This window comes from Sturnus vulgaris, chromosome 1, assembly GCF_052056855.1.
Source record: "Sturnus vulgaris isolate bStuVul1 chromosome 1, bStuVul1.hap1, whole genome shotgun sequence".
Taxonomy (NCBI): Eukaryota; Metazoa; Chordata; class Aves; order Passeriformes; family Sturnidae; genus Sturnus; species Sturnus vulgaris.
The window spans coordinates 83,340,034-83,361,398 of record NC_142243.1 but is presented as its reverse complement, the minus strand read 5'-3'; the positions used below and the strand labels follow the sequence as shown (position 1 = coordinate 83,361,398).

The following is a 21,365-nucleotide window of genomic DNA, read 5'->3' as shown; positions in this document are numbered from 1 at the left end:
TGTGCATTATAAATAGTGCACTTTCATGATCCCTGTTTCTTTTCCTTTAGTGTTAATTTTTTTATTGTTGTTGCAGGTTCTTAAACCGCTACTGCCTTCAGTCCCTAAGACACTGGTTTTAGTTTGCAAGCTAAAACTATTCATGGAATTTCTGCAACCTGAAGGCAGTGACTAATACACAACTCTTTTGCCACACTTGATCTCGTGAAACGTGTCATGGAACTTATCCAGTATTTCCAGATATCATATATCTGGCATATCTACTACATGTCAACACTAAACACACAAATACTTTGCTGAGAAAATAAATGTCAAATATGCTTGCAGTATATTGTTTACAAGAGGGAGAGAGAAACCTTATTTTTAGAAGCAGTTTACATAAAGGCAAAACTGATGAATAGCCCCTTGAATAACCTTTCTCAATTCAACTATGGCATATATCCAATTTGAAGATTATTAATTTTTTTTCCAGTTTTTTTGAGGGCAGAGCATTGGGTGAAGAGAGCAGAACTTTTCTGTTAAATTTATGTGTTCAGCTGATGACTTTTAGGATACTTTATTTTTGTTAATGCAAACACAAAGTTTCACCAGGAAAATACCTTCTTTGGGTGTTTAATTTTCATCTTTTTGTGATGCAGAGAAAAAAAAAATAATCTTGTGATTAAAATAAGCCCCATCTGTAAGCAGCTAAATATGAAATGACAGAGACTACACCCATTCTCTCAAGTTCACAAGACTAGCACTACTGTAGTGCAGCCTGAAATAGGTTATCATGGCATGGTTTTCATCTAATACTTCTTGAGAAAGGAAATACAATTTGCTGTTCAGGAACTTTCTGTTACAAGGAAACAGTTCCAAATAGAACACGGACAGAATCTGAAATTTCATTTCATAACTCAGGCATAGTTCAGCTATTTTGCAGGGTCATTTTGCAACTCTCTATTGTGCTCCTCACGATGAACCAGATCTAGGTTGCTGCTTCACCTATTCTGCTCTGTAGTTCTCTGAAGGGTAATAAAATGATCAGCCAAAACATCTCTGCCTTAAAGTTCCTGAGAGAACGGCAAAGGTGGGTAAATAAAAAGCAAAGTACCTAATCTTAAGAAGAAGGCAACTGTAATGGCTCTTAAATGCTACTAAATCTCAATTATTTAAATGATGGGAACATGGGAAACAGGTAGGTATATTTCAAGTGGACTAGATGTTTGATAGTAATTCTGATTGAGTAATTGTGGAATGGCCAGTGGGGAACAAGAATGTATTGAGACAAACGTGTCATTCAAACAGGTGTTCAAACAAAGAGATTATTTCAAAGGAGATGTCATTATTAAGAGCAATCCAACATGAATTTGATTCACAAGCAGTGATTAAGAGACCTAAGGTAATGCGGTTTTTTTCACTTTTCTTCAAACATTCATACTTTCACACGTTTCAAGGACAAAAGAAACAGAAAAAGCTTGTTTACAAAAATGTCAATCAGTTTTACATTAATTTTCATGATGTTGCAAATTACTTATCATTGCCAATTTAACCTTTTAGAGGTTTTAATACCTGACCTCCACCTTTAAAATGTTCTTCCAATAATGTTTCATACTCTAATACATGTTAGTTCAAATTCCTTTGCTGAAAAGTAAATTTGTAGTAGTTATTTGCCTCCAGTCTCAGCATCACTTGTCATACTCAGAGAAAACATATTCTTATGAGGGAAATTTGGAAAGAAGACAAATAGTTCTTCATTTTCAGGCCCAATTAAAATGTGAAGTTGCCCCCAAACGCCTGAACTGCAGCAGACTTTTCTATCACGGTACAGATTTTACTGGTCTGAGCTTTGGGGGGGGGGGTTGTTGTTGTTGTTGTTTGTTTTGGGGGATTTTTGGTTGCTGTGGTGGTGAGTGGTTTCGTTTGGTTTTGGATTTTTGGAGGTTTTTTTGTTTGTTTTTCTGGGGCGTTTTTTTGGTTTTGTTTTGTTTCTTGTTTTTGTTTTTTGTTTGTTTGTTGGGTTTTTTTTAATAATATGTTTCAGTAGTATATAATTTTTAAAGGCTTCTCATCTTCGTGTGCGCGTCTCTTCTGTCTGGAGTTTCATAAAGGTGTATCAGAATGTGGTCATGTATTTCTTTGGGCCCAGAAGAGACTTCCAGCCTCTGACAAGCTCCACACGAGCTCCAAACACAAGCACAAACACATACACACAGACTCGGCATTCGGAGAGCACTTCCTTTTACACGGAGCATCGGGCAGCCGGGAAGCAGCTCTTTTATAGTCACCCTCTCCTGTGTTTACGAGAAGTTGTTGTCGCCTCCCACCTCGCAGGGGGGCAGTTTCACTTCGGTGCTTTCATTCCCCGCGAGTGGGTTCGTGTCCCGCCCGCCGCGGGCTGAGGGCCCGGCGGAAAGGGCGGCCCCGCCGGGCCCGGGCGGAAGCGGCTGCGGGGCCACGCAGGAGCCGGGCGGGCGCTCGGGCAGCGCTGGGGCCGGGACTGGTGCTGGCATTGGCGGCCGTGCCCGGGGCCCCGCCGGCATGAGCGGCGAGCGGCGACGGCCGGGCCGATCTCCGCGGCCTCCCCTCGGGCCCGGCGCGGCGGCGGCCGCCGGGGCTCGGCGGGGCGTGCCGGGTTCGCGGGGCGGCGCGGAGCGGTGCCGGGCGGGCCCGAGCGCGGCGGAAAGGTGAGGCCTCCCTCGGCTGTGCCGCGCCGGGCGGGCACGGGTGGCTGTGTGCTGCGCCAAGCCTGGGCCGAACTTCCCGAGCAGCCGGGACGTGGAGTGCGACTCTGCGTCAAAAGCAGCGTGGTCAGCGGTGTGTAGGGAGGGGATTGTGCCCCTCTGCTCTGCTCTGGTGAGACCCCACCTGCAGTGCTGCATCCAGGTCAGGGACCTCAGGACAGGAAGGAAAGAGAAGTGTTGGAATGAGTCTCCAGTTGGGCCGCGAAGTTGATGAGGGGGGATTTCCTCCTATGAGGAAATGCTGAGATAGTTAGGGCTGCTCAGATTGCAGAATAGAAGGCTTTGGAGTGATCTGACTTTGGCCTTCCAGTACCTGAAGAGAGCCTACGAGAAAAATGGAGAGGAGCTTTTTACAAGGGCACGTAGTGACAGGACAAAGGGGAATGATTCCAGCTGAAACAGAGTAGGTCTGGATTAGATACTAGGAAGAAATTCTTTATTATGAGAGTGGTGAGGCATTGGAACAAGATTGCCGGATAAGTTGTGAATGCTCCATCCTGGGAACTTCAAGGCCAGGCTGGATGGGGCTCTGAGCAGCCTGGTCTAATGGAAGGTGTCCGTGCCCACAGCAGGGGACTGGAACTAGGTGACTTTTAAAGTCCCTTCCAGCCCAGACCACTCTGCTCTTCTGTGAACTCTAGTCCTGAGCTCTGTGCTATGGGACAGCTTGGTACATGTCAGGGCTCAGGAGCCAGAGGGCTGTAATGTCAGTAAACAAAGATATGGTGCGGGTGGGAGGCTTTCACATAGAGATGTGTTGTGCAGTTTTAAGGTTTGATAGAGTGGATATTAAGTCTGTGAGCTCTGACGTGACCAGTCTGGGTAGCCACCAGTTGTCTAATGTGACAACTGCCAAGCAGCCCATAACTTCTGGGCAGGATTTTGTGTCAACTTAAGATAAATACCCCTGAAAATTTGCTGTATGGGCACATCCTAAACCTTTGGAGAGCTTGCTAGAATGGATTGTAGACATCCTGTCTTGATACCTTGATCAGATTGGAAATTCTTGCACTAAGCAATGGTCCTGGTGCAGTGGATGTTTCACAGAGTACCAGGTGAGTTTGTAAAAACTGTTTTCTTGCAGGACTGAAATTAATTTCTTTAGAATTTCCATTAATCCTTGTGGTTTGAGGTGATAATGCACCCCAAGGATAGCAGATGGTTAGTCAGGGCAGGTTGTGTTTGAGGAACTGGAAGAGGTTAGCCTTGGTAAGAAATGATGGTCAGGCGAGTGACTTAAAAAGTAGCTTGGATGCTGTCTTATTTTACCAAACTGTTCTGGATTTTCTTCCTGTTTTTGACTAATTTATATATCCTCTGAATTCTCAAAATATAACGTAGCTCTTAAAATACTGTAATTTTCCTGAAACGTGCTTTTGTTCTGGGAGAGAAACTCTTCATACATTTTTTCATTCTTCAAAGCCAGGATAATCTTCAAGGGTGGATGACAGAACCAACCAGCCTTTCTGCAGGTGCAGAAGAGAAAAGAGAGAGTGTTCCCACACAGCTGATGAAGCATAAAAATGAAGCTGGTGTTGCTTCTGAGGAACTTGGCTTACCAAATGCAGCTGCAGACCTGAAAGAGCAACCTACATCAGAAATAAGACAAGACTGTCTATACAGAAGTAGTGGGAGACCTGAGAAGACCAATATGATTAAGTCTCCTGTGATGGATCAGGATGCATCTAGAAACTGTGAACTATACTTACCTGTGTCTAGTAATCGTTCAGCAGTGGAGTCATCTGAGGAGAGGTAAGGATTTATTTTTTTAAATATATTAACGGTTTTCTGATAGAAAGGGAGGGTACATTCAGTTCATGAAGGTAAATTTAAGATTTTTTTCCTTGGTGTCTTTGGTTCAGGAAAAATCTTATTAATTAAATCCCATCAGTTCAACAGTTTAAGTATTTACATGCAACTTGCACTTTTTTTTTGTGCATGCATGTTTTCATTAATAGTTCTTTTCCATTCTTGCTTTATTTTCACTATATTTGTCAAATATTTATCTGAACATTAATGGGGAAAGGCTTTAGTTTCCACATTCTTGTTTCCACAGATTTACTTAACAATTGCTGTGCTACAACAGTGTTATGGTGCACTCTCATCTCTGGAATGAGAGTGCCTGTGCAGATGGATTGCAGCTCTTGCCTACCTGGATTTCCAAACAACTGTCTTCAATTGCAGTACCTTGTTTACTGTGGATGTTAATCTGACGTGTTCTCAGTCTGTGGCTGCTTCTGTTTTGTCAACTCCCAGAGAGAAGGTGGTTTAATAATATCTGCAGAAGGGGCATGACACTGCTTCCTTTATACCAAACTTCCTCTTTCTTGAGTAATCTCACTGGGTTAGTCAGTTGAGCACTTCTTCTCTTTCTACATCTTATGCTGAATTTATTCAAGGCTGTATTGCAAAGGAACAATTTCCCTGCCCTGACACAATTTCTCTCCCTGTGGCATCCCTTGTAGCAACAGGTTTCTTCATGCTCGGAGGCGGAGGTTGTTGCTTTGTATTTTGGATACTTGGCTTACACAGAAGATAAGCTAGAGATTGCTGCTGTCTGATACCAAGCTGTATGTTTTTTTCCAGAGTGTTTTCAAGTTTATTAAGTATTCTTTAAAGTCTTCACGAACCTTAATGGACTTTAAACTCTGCTGAGAAATTAGGCCTTGTCCAGCATCACAGTGTAACGCGAATATGGCCTTGAAACAAGTATTTCTATGATACTTCTTCTCACCAGATAGTAGTGTGTTTGATACATACTATATCTATTGTTTCTCTTTATTTAATGTTAAAAATGAAATTTCGTGCAGCAACTTCAGCACTTTACTAAAGACAGCCCAGCAGATCAGTTTCCTAGTATTAACCTACATTGCTCTTTATACTAAATATTTTTTGTTCTCAAGGGACATATATGCAGATGGTTTGAGTAAGCTGGTTTGGATATAAAGAAAAAGACATACAGAGCCATCATTTAATAGTCTGTCCTTTCGAGTTTAATGAAAGTAATCCAATTACCATCTGGCTACATTGAACTCTTTCTCACCGTCTTCCTAATTGCTTGTCCTCCCTTAGTGGTGTAAGATGTGCCTTGATTTCTTCCTAGTCTTTTGGAGGTAGACTGTGGTTTGCATTTGGGGTGTTAGTATGGAGTAGATTAGAAGCTACTAATAGTAGTGGGCAGTAAGAAATGACCTTGCAGCCTTTTTCTACTTATGTATTTTATTCAAAAAACAGTCTTTCCATGTAAACTTCTTTTAGTGCTACACCTAAATGATACTAATATGGCTGGTGATATATGCTTTTTTAAGTATTTTAATTGTGAAGCTGTGATTATTTTTTAGAAATTTATTTGCTAGATGTAATTATATGACAAATGCCTCTCAGTAATGGAATATGTAATTTGCAGTCAGTTTTTGAACATTGTATGGACCTCCATTTTCAGCATTAATGTTCCCATCCAAGCTGCAGACACTGGTCTGTGCAGTATTCTTGTAGGGCATAATTTCCTCTCTCATGGTCATAACTTGACTTCAGAATGTTGTATATATGCTTAGATGCAGGTACTTGACAATGTACCTTGGCCAAAAAGCCCATATTACTTGAGGAAGAAATGTTTCTCTGGATTTCAGGTAGCCTGTAAGCTGCGGTTTGGGTCATGGTGGAAATTGAGTTAGTAGCATTCAAACTAAATGCAGGTGGTTGGCTACTTTTCAATGTATTCTGCTCAGCACGAGGCAGGTTGAGTCAGTCCCAGTGGTGTGTAGATACAAAGCCCTGTTGACTAATGTGTTCTTAGCTGCATGCTTAGGGTGCATTATTCATATATGCAGCATATAGACATGTTGGCTTGTTTCTTTTGCAAATTTATATTGTAAAATGTAGAAATATGAAGAGACTGTAGCATCCATTCAACCACAGAAGAGAAATTCAGGCAATGGTTTATTCCCAAGCTAGTGACAGATACTGAAGGGGAGCAGTTGAGAGGGTTTTCTAAACTTTTCTCTATTTTTGAGAGCTAATGTTGGTTCTATGAAAATGGGTAAGGTGGAAAGCAAATTGAGTTAAAAAAAAAGGTAGAAAGACTTAAATACCTTCCTGAGTTGTAAAAAGGGGAAGAGGTTCAAAAAGAGAGTAGGATTTGTGCTGTTACATGAGGTATGTGTTGATTTTTATTGCAGCGAGGAGGACATGTATCGTGATGAAGAAGAAATAGAGAGAGAGAAAATACTACTTTGTGAAACAAACTCATCAGGTACAATCAAACTTTATGTGAAGTTTCAAATATAGTATTGCAACTCACTGTAGCACTGATGTGTGATGTCCTGACACCCACTCTTCCAGGGACTTCTGAGCAGAGATGTGTGCGTTCAATAGCAGTTACTTATGACTGGGTACATTGTACAGTTTGATTCATAAAAAGATCGATTCTCTGTAAAATTACTTGCTCTTAATATATCATTCCCCGTGTTTCTGTAGTTACTTTATGAGTGAATGTGAATTCTTTGGAAAGCAGTCACGTAGTCTATGTTACAGATATCATGCTTGGAAATTACTCAGTCATAATCGTCATAGCAGCATCTGTTGCTGGCATGCCTTGATAACCTCGGCACTACCTGGCTTTGGGATGAAGGCTGTTGGGATGCCAAGGCAAAACTGTATCTCTTTCTGTTACTGGTACTCACTTACTCAGAATGATCTGTCCTCTTTCTCCCTTATAGTCTGGTTGCTGTATGAAGAAGAGAAACTTCTGTCAAATATTTTTCTGCTTGCTAAGAAAATTAAGACTACTTTACTAATTTGTCTTCTTTGCCAATTAATTTTTGCAGAAGAGAGGAGCAGAGCCTTCCCTGTCTTGTTGAACTACGTCATAACTTTTCTTCACACGTAGTTTTCAGAACAAACTGATTTTATCCCCTCCCACAGCAATAATAAGCAGGTTGTGCTGCCAGTTTCATTTGGCACTAAAGTTATTTTAACATGATAGTGTACTTAGAAATTTGATTTGCTTTCTACCTTCTTCTGTTTCTTTATAATGTTGCATGTTCTGTTTTGACAGAATATAAATTGAGTGTTTCACCTGAAATGGACATCATGGAATATTGCAGAAAGGAATGGAGAGGAAATACGCCAGCAGCAAAAAGGATGAGAAAGGTAGCAGTTCTGTTTTGGTTAAATTTCATTAGGCTCTTTGATTTTGTTTACTATATGATCTCCTATGCAGTCAGTCTTTTAAGACAGGAAATGCAGGAGCAGTGTATTACACTGTTGAGGTCTTGTGAGCAGTTTACAATTGGCAGAGGCTTTTCTTTGTGCTCATTTCAATTAATGTTTTTAGTAAAGCTACTTGCTGATAATTTAGATAATTAGATAATTTTGATTAATACTGTCCTCTGTTATTATTTTCAATTGAAGTTTTATATTTTGTTTATGGACATAAAATGCTAATTTTGTGGACTGTTGAAGTGCAGAGCAGATTACTGAGTTTTTGTGTGTAGGCAGGTAACTGAAAGTGGTGAATTGCATGGGTTTTTAAAAATTTTTCCTGAGATTTTTTACCAGTTTTTGTACTATTTTTTTTACATTAATCTTGATCTAAAGTGGTAGAAAATAAAGAAAAGGTGTTTTGTTGCTTGAAAAGTTTAATGATATGTATGGGTAAACATAAACATACCTTACAAAAGTCAAAAACTCCCCATGCCTCCCTCAAGAGATTACTGTGAGAAATAAGGAGACAGGGTAGCTGAGCTGCAGAAGCTGCATTTCAACATTGTGGCTTCTGCTACAGCTATGAGTATGGGAACAGCAGGGAGGGAACAAATGTGCTGAGGCAAGTGTCAAGATATTTCAGTGTAAACACAAACTTGCCCCGAGGCAGAAACAAACTACATGTGACATGTATTGGGTAAGTAGCATCAACTAGTGCTGAAATTTCTTTTAAGCATGATTTGTAGTCTTATGTGTGTATATTAGACATTTCTTGGAAATCTAGGCAAGTCAGCTACCCATATTTCAATGATGTTTATGTTCTGTCATGAAACAAATACCTTTAACAGTTATCTGTTAGATTTCTTCAGTTTCTTGTTTGTTTTTCAGCAGAACTAATTTTTTTTTCAGAACATAAAAGCAATTGAACATCCGAAAGAGGTAGTGGGTCAGGCTTTTTTTTTAAATAGCATTAGCATTTGGATGATAATATTCCAATATCTCTTATGTTACCAGTGTATGACCTTAAAATGCTTTATTAATGATTTCATATTCTTTGGATTTTGTGTTTTTCTAGGGATATGAAGCAGTTTCTCAGAAGTTTGCATCTATAAGGAGAATACGAGGTGATAACTATTGTGCTTTCAGAGCAACTCTTTTCCAGGCATTAAGCCAAGCTACCCAGTTACCCAGGTGGCTGCAGAGTGAAGACTTTACTACGGTATGTGTCAAACTGATGTTCAGTAGAAGATCAGTAACAGAACAGTAGAGCAATACTGGGTCTAACCTATTTGATAATCTTATGTTCTCATTTCTGTGTTGTGTAATGTATATGCTCACTTGTCAATGTCCCCTGAGCTGTGAAGTTGTAGTGTTCAAAATTGTTGTTTGTGCACAGTGATTCTTTCAACCTGGAATTGAGTCCAGGTGCCCTTGGTTTCCAGTTTATGATGAATATAAATGTTACTGTTGTGCTTACTGGAATGTCACTTGTCAGTTTTAATGTTGCGCTCTTGGTTTCTTCTCACTGCATATAATGTGGCAATAAGAGATTTTCCACAAGACAGCTGGCAATAACAAAAAATACAGACAATTTATTCTAACATTTGAGAAACACTCAGCTTCTCAAAATTCAAATATCTATTCTTGTGTGCCATATATGGTTTCTCTAGAAAGTGGAATAACAAATTGGATGCTGTAGGCTTTGCAGGATGTGTGTAATTATCTGTGTCTTAAATGTTGCTTAAAATAAGTGTAAGAGCAACTCCAACCTGACACAAAGAACAGTTGTTGTGGAGCACTGATGTATGATAAAAGCAAGGTATTCCCCTACAAGTAGAAAAAGAATATTCCAGAAATTTTCTTGTGTCAACAAAGTCGATTTGATGGTATTGGTGAACATGGAAAAAACCTGTAAAAAGCTGCCTATACAAAAGTGAACTGCTTGAGAAGACTAAGGTTCCAGTTGTCAGGATGCTGCTGGGAATGTAAATGGTGAATGTCTGAGGCAGACTGTGTGTAGGATAGCAGTCCAAGTACAATCACACTGTCCTTACTACCTTTTGCATCACTTTAGAGGACATCTGAAAATTTTTCATTCTGACCACTATCATTTTAAAGTAAACATCTTGTGATTTTATTTTTGTAATTACTGATGAATATTGGTCAGTGAGGTGATTTACAGCAAGCACATTGCAAAATGGTTTCCTTTTTGTAAAAATCACATTCTTTCAGCTCTCAACCATTTCCACATTATCAGACTAAAGAACCTAGTTTCCCAGTGTTTCTTTGAAGAGCATGCAAACTTTTTAAAAATTTTGTACTTTGATGTTTTTGATGATGTTCTTTTTTTCTATTTTTTGCTACTGATTCATAGAGGAAAATGTCATATGATAATTAACTTTTTTTTGAAAAGGGTGTACACCTACAAAACAAACTGAAATGATAAATTGTTATGCATCAAAGCAGAAGGCACATAAGAAAAATGCACATGGTGACAGCTGGCAATACAAATATAACAGGTTTTTTTGGTGTTTTTCTTGTTTTTAATTTAAAATGATGATTACATGCACATTTGTAGTTGTAGAAGTTACTGGCATGTAATTTTGTATTATTTAGTTCTGTGTGCACAGGATGCCAGGCTGGGGTGGGAGAAGATCTGTGCCTCTCTCACACATACTTGGTTGCCACTAAAGAGAACATATTACCAGTTTGGAGTCTTAATAAGCTGCAAATGGGCTGGTGGTGGCTGATGGCATAAGTGCTGCTCTAGCCAAGTGTTTACTCCATTGTGAGACACAAGTTGCTCTTCCAGTTCTAGCAGTAAGGTGGGTTAATAGATGGGGGTACAAAACTGGACATGCAACTGTCAGGATGTCCTTCAAGGCAAGTGTGAAAGCTCTGAACTGAACAAATGTAGCACATGAGCAGTAAAGGAGACAGTTCTGAGGCTAAGGCATGATTTGATGCAGCAGCGAATTCCCAAGTTGTTTTCTTCTTTAATAAAAAGCCTTGCCCAGAGTGCTTGAATTGTGCTCCTTGAAAAGGAAACAGTTTGTGTGTTCTGGACAAAGTAGTTTGCAGTCCACCAGGACTTCGGGGTGATCTGATGGATGTCATTTTCTCTTCTGCTGGTTCAGGAACAGTTTAAAACACAGTCACTGCCATCTATCTGCTGTTGGGAGAGTGTTTTAATTTAAAAAAACCAAAAACCTCAAAATAACAAAAAAGAAGGCATGAGTAACTTGGTGATTAATTTTTCCAGTGCTTATGTGTTTGTTAGATCTGGAAATAGTAATAGACCAGTATTCTGATGCTTACCCAGCAAATATTATAAATATCCAGTTGTTTTTGGTTATGGTTCTCTTAGTATGATATCTGTTGAGAAGGGTATGTGAGGTATTGTTTTAAGGTGCAAAATGTTAAAAAAATAAAATATGCAAGTTGGTGACTTTTCCTTTCTAGACTTTTACCTTAAGCTGCCTTTTCTTTTCTCAACTTCCAGCTTCCTGAAAACTTGCTGAGCAAGTATGACTGGATCAAGCAGTGGCAGCTCAGACAGAAACCTGGCAAGAGGATGGGAGAAATAAGTGATGAAATAAAAGAGTATTTAATACTTCTAAGGAAAAAGGTAGGAAAAGTATTTGTATATTCTTTGGTCACTTGCAAATAAGAAAAGTGACAAAGATTTTTGAACGTGGAGAATTTAGCATAAGGATGCTTTTGGTAGTGATAGTCCCTTTTCTGTATGTATACTGCAAAAAAATCAAAATAAGTAAAGAATGTCTATTCAGATAGTGGCATCTGGTCATTCACTACTTGCAATAGCCTGATGCTGGAATTAATTTGCAAGCAGCTCTGCAGAAAACTATTAATTAGACAGATTTCAATGAAGACATTAATGTAACAGAGTAGCTTTCTGTCTCTATTATTTCTTGTGTTTATTTGAAGGAATGATGTACACTGGACAAATCCTTTTGCTATCTGGACAAGGTTAAGGAAAGAAAAACACAACAATACTGAAGTAATTTCAAAGGAGTAGTTTTTGTTCCATTTTTATACATTTATTCTAGGTCATAGGACCATGACTATGCCCTTAAGTGTTCATACTATATTACCTAGCCCCATGCTTTCTCCCTCTTTGAGCTCTGGAACCTTTTAAAAAACTCTTCAGTTGTTCCTCTCATACTGTGAATGCAAATTTTCTTTTTGTGAAGGCTTTTAAGAGTATTTGGAATATTGCATTCACCGGTTTGAGGGGTGAAATGAAATACACATTTTGAATAACAGAAATGTAAAGAATATGAAGTATGTAGGCTTTATGGTGCAGGAAACAAAAAGATTTTTACCTTAATGCATATTGTCCCACAGCAATATTTGTTCTGCCACTTTGCAGCAATTTCTAGCATCCCTTCCTTTTGCTTTGCTTATGGATTAATTTAAGCAAAATCAGACTAAGTCAGCCTGACCATGATTGGGGTACAGTTGTGGAAGTATTCTGGATTGTTTTTAAAAAGACACAAAGCCCTTCATACGTTGAATTGTGGGTACCTGTGCTGAGCATCTGACAACTCACCAGTGGCTTTTTGCAGCTCTTGCAGGGTGATGACTGTTGATTTCTGTTGTGTGTGACGGTTTGTTTGTTGGTTTGTTGGTTTTTTTTCTAGTGGAAGAATATAAGTGAAATAAAGAGTCCCCTTGAGAAACAAGAAGCTTGTGATAAATTGTTTAAAAATGAAGAGGAGGAGTATAGTCTCTATGAAGCGCTGAAGTTTTTGATGCTTAACACTGCCATTGAATTATACAATGCCGATAAAAGTGGAAGAAGAGTGCCTGTCTTCTCCTGGCTTTTGTTTGCACGGGATACATCCAGCAACCCTTGTCAGTTAATGCATAATCACTTGAATCATATTGGTCACAGTGGAGGCCTTGAACAAGTAAGGAGAGATTGTTCTTAAAGTGTTATTTTCCTGTTTTGGAGTTTTTAGTTTCAGGTGGTTTAAGAAATTTCCCAGCTTTTGTTGGGCTGACTGAAGCATCTGGTCTTCCTTTGGGAAGAATATATTAGAACTGCTTGCTTGCAGTGAGAGTCTGTAAAGCCCCTCCTGAAACAAACCAGGTTTTGCCTAGTGGCTGGTGGATAGCATTCTTTAGAAATAGGGGTTGCTATTAGAACACTTGTATTGGTCTCTGAGTTGTTAGCTTTTTGAAAAATAACATGATAAAAGCTAATACTCAAATTATGAAAACCATGCATAGCACATACACAGATAAATTCTGATAAGCTTACGAAAGTTACTGTTTTACACATGGCATTAATGGCACACATATTACAAAAAAGCCCCAAACCAGAATGAGGAGTAGTTAATGAGCTGAATAGACTGAAAGATTTTGGAAACATAATTTTAAAAAATCCCATTGAATTCATGACAAGCGGGACTCTGCAATTAAGTTCACAACTTAATTGTAGCTACTAGAAACATGGAAGTATTATGTTTTGTTTTTGTTTCTTACCTTAAAAATCTGACAACTGCAGTATAGATGGGACAGTTTGCTGTTTCTGTGAAAATTGGTGATTTTTTGCTGCTCAGTTTAGTCAAGAAGTTTGAGTTGCCAGTTTTTTGTGCTGACTGTGTTTGTCTATTTCAGTAAGATTCTTTGTAAATTGTTATTTAGAACAGGATATGCTTGTCACTGTAGTAGACAAAGTAGAAGCTTTTTACAGCTTCTTTTTCTGAATTCCTTCTGTCAGCAGGCTTTGTAAGGGCTTTCCGTTTACTTTTTGTTTGGCTGGAAAGTTCAGAGTACTCTGTAAGAGTGAAAGGATCATTGCCTGAAACCTGCTCTTGTATGATTTTAAGTGACTTAGCAGGATGAACACTGATGCAAGAGAATGTCTTTCCTACCTGCTTGTGGCAGTAGGATATTCTCTGTAAAGTAGTTTTTCTTTAGGGTTATTCTACTATGCCGTTGTGGATTGAAGACTTTGTTGTTAAATGCATGGTATCATAGAGGAGTATGATGGAGATACTGAATGAGAGGTGCTCATGTATAGGACTTCTCGCTTCATAATTTTTGTCTTTGAAAAATTACATCTGATGGGTATTAGTGTAATATTTTTATGAGGAAAATCTTGTGGAAGGTATGTTGAATTTTACACACATATTTGTTTTTTCCAATGCAGGTGGAAATGTTTCTTCTTGCTTATGCTCTGCAGTATACCATCCAAGTGTACCGACTCTATAAGTACAGCACTGATGAGTTCATCACACTTTACCCCAATGACCCAGAGGAGGACTGGCCTGTGGTGACTCTCATAACTGAAGATGACAGACATTATAATATTCCAGTAAGAATGTGCCAAGAGACGATGCTCTGAACAAGTAATTTTTGGTAGACAAACCCGTGCTGCTTATGGAGGTTTCCCATACTATTTTGAAACAAGACAACGACAAAATCCATGTGATTAAATCAACACCTTGAAATCTGTGTTTTGGAAGTTGACATCTGAAATAAAGTATCAAATAGGTACTATCTTAAATAGTAAAAGTTTGGCAAGCATGGCTTTGTTTTCCATTAAAAAAAGGAAGCTTCTGCAGTCCTTTCTTAGAAGGACTTACTCTGAATAAAATTGCCAAAACTATAGATTTATTCCTTTTATTTCTTTTAGTGAGGCTCTGTGGTAATACATGAGCTAACCTTTTGCTCCCCAAAATAATAACAATTGAAATTTCTGGGAAAGTAAGGTGGCAGTGTCTTGGCAGATGTTTGTAGTAGTGCTTAGAAGCCATTTATACAAAATTGGGTCGTGGGAAGTAATAAAACTCTTTTGCAGTTGGAATTCAATGCCTGCCGTGGTTTATGCTATAAGAGAGATATTACTTAAGGTTTTCTAATGCTTTGGGTTTTTTTTTCCTACATAAGTGAGATATTACTTAGAAACCAGTTATCTGTTACACTGAAAATGAGCTGCTCTTCCCCTTTCAACCTGTGGAGAGGGATGTGGTAAATACAATAAGGGAGTATAAAAATTGTTTGATAGTCAGTCACAAAGTCAAAGACTACACAGAATTCCCACTTAAATTATGACAGCTGGTAGGAGATAGACGCATGTCTCTTAACTTCCATGTCTGTTCATGTTATTGTTCCTGTAGTGTTAATCCTCTCTGGAAGCTGCTCTGGAGAACATGAGGATTTTAATTTGTCCAGGGAGTGCAGTAGATGGGAATAAACTTCTGGTGCAGCTTACTCCTCCCAAGAGTGGAGATATGAGAGGTTCTTCTGTTCCTGCTTAGTTATTCATTATGCTTTAAAACTGAAAGAATACAGAATGTATCAGATGCTGGAAGTGCTGTCAGATCTTTAAAACGTAATTAAATAAAGAAGCATTCAGCTTTTAGGTTCAAGTAGAAGTATGTCCTACAGATGACTTTTGGAACAAGAGAGTGAAAGCTGATTTAAGTGAAATGCTGGTCATACACGAGTCACTTAGAAGACCTTTGTATGTAAATGGGGTAAGTTTATAAAAACTTCTCATTTGAATATTCTGGACAAAGTGGCATGCAAAATTCTTCTATTCGAGTTGAAATTAATTTGTTAACTATTATTGTGAGAGGTGATATACACAATGAAACTGTATTCACAATGTTCTAAAGCCTTTTAAACACACTAAGGAGGCTTATCATGTACTCTGTTATATTTGTCATGTTTTCATTGCCTTCTAAATCAATTCATTTGTTACTGAAAATTTCTGGGAGCTATAAGGGAATAAAAATAAGTTTAATAAATTTATCGGCAGCGTTTTGTTTCTTGCTTATTGGCCTATACTTTACATTTTTAATGTTTCAATTTTTGAAATCTACGTTGAAGTTATTTTGTTCGTGAAAGCTGTGAAATAAACCTGTGTAAAAGAAGTAATTATTGGCTGCTTACACAAGGGCAGCACAACCAAGTAATTCCCTGAATTGCTGTTATCCAAGAAAAGCTGAAGAGGAGGAAAAATAAATTAACTTTTTCAACTTGCAACTCTCAGCTCTGATAGAAAAGTTGAAGTTATGATTTAATTAACTGAAATTATCTAATTGTGATATATTATTGAGACTTAACACCTCTTTGAAAAAGAGGTGCAAACATGTAGAGTGGTAGTTCTGAACCTATGACAAAAACCTCTAAAGCAGAGGCTTTTCAGGGGCTGAGTTAGTAGCCATTAGGGCTGGAAACAACTCACATAATTGGCTTGTATATTGAACTGGAAAAGTGGACTGGGCACAAGATGGATTCGACTTCTGCTGTCTACACAAAGCTTTTATTTTGCCTTTATTCTGTTTCCTAGTAAGTTTTAAAGGATGCCTGGTGCTGCAGCAGACAATCTATCCAAGCTCAGAGAAGCCTGATGGTGTCCTGTGGGAGCTCACCAAGACCTGGTGTGTTTGATTCAGGACTGCACCTTTATACTGACAGCTGAGCCAAAGCTTGGCCAGCTCTTGGCCAAGTGTATTTTTGTGTGACAGCAACAGCCCTCTCATCCAGAACTAGTGAAGCAGGCTGGAGAGCAACGTGGGAACTTCTGTCTCACTTGGGTGGCAGATGTGCTCAGAGATCCATGTAGATGTTGAAGGAAGTGGGGAGAGGGAGCTCTTGCACTGTGTATTGAGTGCAGGGCTCGGCTTGTCATCTTGTGTCCCTGGTATATAAATAGTGTTGGTTGTGCAGCTCCTGCATCTTGTTTTCTTCTGGACATAACTGCCATTTGTTTTCCCACTATGCTAGCTGGCAGGACAGGACCGAGAATGTCTGAAGATGGCCAAATGTACTTCATGAATGCTCCCTTTTTTGCTTAATGCTGGAAGATGATAGGAGCCATGTTCTCAAGCTGGCTGCAATAAATATTTGTGCTATGACATCGACTAATGTGCTCCAAGCCAGATACATTCAAAGAATATGTCCATTTATTTATTTCTTGAGGAGAACTTCAGGCTCTTGGAAAATAAATGTTACTAATTGCACAGAGCTGAAAGTGAAGCAGGGAAATTCAGCATTGTAGAAGCCTCCCAAAGAAGGCGTCTCTCTAGTCCTCTTTCCCCAGAGCTCTCATTTCTGCCTGGATGCTGATGAAATTCTATTCACAGCTCCTGTGTAAGTCATTGGGTTGGGGAAAAAAACCGAACCTGAAATGTACTGAACCTTTGAAGAACTGGTCAGTACTGAGTGAAAATTGGTTTATCAGGGCTGTTGGGAGGATACTTTGGCATGCTGAGGAAGGAGGGGCACACTGTGATCACCAGCTGAATAGTTTGCCCAATTTGCCTTTTTTTGGAGTTGTGGGGTTTGGGGTGGTGGTTTTAGACACCTGCCCACAAGGTCTTTGACTGGATACATTTCCTTGGGCAGTGGCAGCAGTCAGCTGCTGCAGGGGCTATAGTAAGTGGCCTCTGCATGTGCTCTTGGGTGTCAAGCTTTCAGTCTGAAAAATACAGTACTTTAATTGAAAAAAACCTAATTTCTCGTTTTATTGAATTATTTTTTTTTATGTAGGCTTAACACGGTGAGTACTTTTCTCCTCGCATCTCTTTTACCTTTTTAGAATCTCATACTTCTGCAACCACTTGTGGCTTGCTGGGATGGGATAGAATTCAGACACTGCCCTTGTTACATCTGTTGTGCACCATACAACTTAGATTGAAAAAGCAAAACAAACAAAAAACCCGCAAACAAAAAAACCAAAACAACCAAAACCTGGCTACAATGAATATGAAACAAGTACCATCCTTCTGAAACAGTCTTACAACACTTCACAGACCATTCTCTGGAAATGTTCACTTCTGCCTTGGAGAGGAGTCCCTCATCCGGGTCCATCCCCCCTCCAGGTCTGTCACCAGGTGTCCCTGCGGGCCAGGGGACAGCCCAGGCTCCCACACCGCCCAGCTGGTGGCACCCGCAGCCCTTCCCTGCTTTCCCTCCCAAGGCACAGCCAGGGCTCCTGCTGGCTTGTCATTTCACCGTGGTTCTCCCGCAAATTCGGAGGTGATGATGCACAAATACCGACCGTGCTGAGGAAATATGGTATGGCCAAAATGCTTTGCCTTGTGACTTAGTGATCTACTGACCTTTGCCTTGTGATCCAGTGATCTCAAAAGACCACGGTTCAGCAGCATCAGCCTTATCTTGTGAGACAGGATATGTTAGTTGAAGTTCTTAGTGCATAGGTAGGTGAAAGACATTTCGAAGATGTGGAACACTGTGAAATGAAGTGATATTTTTCCTGCCTTTACATTTTTAGCTTTTTGAATATCAAGTAGTTCATCTGTTTTACACCTTGAATAACAATCTGCTCGTAGGAGCTGAAATTTGTGGCTAGCCCTCTCTTTGGCTGCTGAGTATCTGGTTTTGTTTATGTATTCATCCAAACCTTCAGGTGATGTATTGAGGTATGTGAGTCTTCACAGGCAGAATCATTCTGTAACAGTGAATCCTGAGCAATGCTTCTGGGATAACTTATTCCTGCTTCACAAACATGAGGCTTCATAGTGTCAAAAATAATGTATGGTGAGAATCTGAGGCTGGATTCTCGCATTGTCCAAGAGTAAATCAAATAACTTTTAAAGTGTATAAACCTGTTAGTTTCCAACTGCAGTTGAAGGCACACAAAGCATATTTTATTTTTGCTGTCCTTATTATATTGAGGAAAAAAACAGTTGTAGTCGAGATACTTATGAAGATTTAAAGTATCTTGAAAAACAGAATATTATTGCCTGTACTGCTTTTAATGAGATGATAAAAATTATTTCTAGCTGAAAGACATACTCAGTGTAAAACTGAATAGGCTATATATTTAGCGGTGGACAACTTGCTGAACTATTACTGTCATCACTGCTGTTTCTGAATCTCTTCTGCATCATAAGAATTTTTTTGGTTTTGTATAAAGGATAAGAGAAATAATAAATTACTCTGAGCAAGGAGGATGTATAGGATGGGGCATAAACCTGCAAAATATGTCCATTTCACTTAAACTCTTTCCAGGCAGTCTACTTTGAATATTTTTTTTTCAGTATTGCATAACATTTTGCCTTTTGTTTTATATAGAAGACCTGGATGTTTTGCTCAGGGCGTGGTTCTGCAGAGCTGAAAGTAGGAGCTTGGGTGAGATTCCACTTCTTGCCTCTCCTAGGCAGGTTCATCTCTTGCTGCCAAACTTCAGCTTCTGTGCCAGCAAACTGCATCATGAGTGTACTTGCATTTTTGTATACTAGCTTTTAGTATCTAATATTAACATTGCTTTTAGACAACCACGTGGTTCCACAGCGTTCATTTACTGATGAACCCTCTTTAGAGCTCCCTTCTTTTAATTACATAAAATAGTGCCTTCTAAAAGGTAGTAGGTAGCTGGAAACATTATTACCAGAAAAAAAAAAAAAAGGAAAAGGAAAAATGGATTGGAGCAGTGCTTAGGGATGTTTAAAGCAAATCTGTGAGAGCTTCAACAATCACATGGTTTGTAAGGTACATGTATGAAAGGCCCGGGTATCAATACAATGCCCCAACACCCCATGCCATGGATGCTCATTCTCGTGTGTCTGCCTTCCCAAAAATACATAAAACAACAGCATGGAAAATTCAAAGGAAATAACTGTGTGAAGTTTCCTTTGAGGAGCTAGGAGGGAAGGTGTAAGATCTGCAGGGGAGGAATCATGTTGTACTGCAGGGACTGTTATCATCGGTGGGGCTTGCCACCAAAACCCCTGGCTCTTTAAAGAAATGCTGCACTGGAGGATGTGGGAATTAACCACCTGTGTATGATAGGTGGGCTCAGCACAGAGCAATCTGTTTTGGCTGTAAGTTTGGGAGCACCAGTTCCATCTGCTGGGAAAATGTTTGTCTGCTCATGAGACAGTTTTTATATCATATAGAGGAAGGAGGCCCATTTTTCACAGCTGCAGAACAGCCAGTGGAGAGAGTAAATAACTGCTACTTGACTTTCCTGGGTAGTCAAGCAGCACTCAGGCTTTGGTTTTCCTCCCTGCGGGTGTCCATGCATGTCGCAGGGACTGGGCGAGGGTTTGCTGTGGTCATCCAACACATCCTCATTCCCAAGTGTCACTTACAGGCAATGGTGAGGCTTCTGCTCTGCTAGTGCCGTATCTCTGTTAGTGTCAGTACTTTTTCACCTGTCTGCAGTAAGAAGCCCTTTTCCCCGGCACAGAATAGGTCTTACCCCAGCAGCACAGATCCTGTAGACCTCCAGCAGAGCTCATTCCGCCACTTTGTCACTGATTTTTGGACACAAAAGTAAATGCTGTGCAGAACCACCCACGAGTAAGAGGGTTTCTGCCTGGAGTTGGGCACTTTCTCATCTGATGTCTGTGCGTGCCCTTTGGGGGAATAAAATGGATAATATTTCAATATATACCGTTAATGGAAGAGCTAATTGCCATCATTAGCGATGGAGGTCAGAGGAGGGGCTGCTGATGAGTGTGAGGGAGAGGAGACTTTCAAGACTACAAGCTAAGAAGGTGAAATAATAATGCTTATTTGCCCTCAAATTCCATGTCTCACTTTTTACCTGCTTCAGATCAGGCCCTTTCTTTCTTGGGAAGAGTGAAATAAAGCCTACAAAGTCTCTGAAAGAGAAAGCTTAGTTTGGGAAGTGTCAGACTGGCCATGATGTGACTCTGTTTGACTTTGCTCAGTCAGCTCACAGCAAAGCAGTGTGGCAGTAATTCTCAAACCTAAACAGGCTCTGGTCTTCCGAGCCGTGGGATGCTGACTCCCGTGGCCTGGCCTCATGGGCAGGTGCAGAGAACCAGCAAGCACAAGGGCAGTGTCTTTTTCTGAGCCTAACCCAAGCTGTCTTTTTTTTCCTATTTTTTTTTTAGCACAGCCTCCTGCCAGGGCAGTGCTCTGGGCAGGGAGGGCTCAGGCAGGTCAGGGACCGCTCCGGCAGGTCAGGGACCGCTCCGTGCATGGGACAGCCGTGCCAGCAGGTGCCAGCAGCCAGCGAGTGCACGCCTTGAGTGGGGCGGAGATGGAGCATTTGCTGGTGTAGACACCCTGATTATGTTCTCTGCTCTGCTCAGCCCTCCTGCTCTCAGACAGGAGCTGGATATAAGCCAATCCTCTCTGCAGCCATGGCTGGAGAGTGGGATGGGGGAGCTGGACAAGGCGAGAGCCAGTTCAGGGTTCTCTGAAAGTCCCCTGGACAGCCCTGCACCAAGGTCCAGGAGAAACAGAGCTTTGTTCCCAGCCCTTGACAGATGCCAGGGGCATGAGAGGGTGGTCGTGGAGCCCCACAGGGAGGAGACAAGAAGAAACAGGCAGGAACTGAAGAGCTGGCAAGGTATAGGAGACCCTAAGGCTGCATCTCTCTGCTGTGGGCCAGTGTAAGGAGAGCTGAGGCACCAGGATCCCGAGGGGTCTTAAGCAAAGTCTTACCATGGTACCTCT

The 21,365-nt window shown here is 40.2% G+C and overlaps 1 protein-coding gene across 3 annotated transcripts; it reads left to right on the top strand.

The window, feature by feature from the left end:
- The first annotated feature begins 2,694 nt into the window (after positions 1–2,694).
- Positions 2,695–15,716, top strand: OTULIN (OTU deubiquitinase with linear linkage specificity). Of its 3 annotated transcripts, none has more exons than XM_014872349.2 (8): positions 3,067–3,778; positions 4,150–4,475; positions 6,902–6,975; positions 7,780–7,874; positions 9,004–9,147; positions 11,431–11,556; positions 12,593–12,862; positions 14,110–15,716. In XM_014872349.2, the coding sequence occupies exons 2-8, from the start codon at positions 4,168–4,170 to the stop codon at positions 14,302–14,304; spliced, it is 1,212 nt and encodes a 403-aa protein (XP_014727835.2). In that variant the 5' UTR covers positions 3,067–3,778; positions 4,150–4,167; the 3' UTR covers positions 14,305–15,716. The 3 variants fall into 3 exon arrangements, with proteins under 3 accessions (XP_088027016.1, XP_014727835.2, XP_014727833.2); XM_014872347.2 differs by having other exon boundaries at positions 4,146–4,475; XM_088170890.1 differs by lacking the exons at positions 3,067–3,778; positions 6,902–6,975 and adding an exon at positions 2,695–2,835 and having other exon boundaries at positions 4,146–4,475.
- The last annotated feature ends 5,649 nt before the right edge of the window (positions 15,717–21,365 follow it).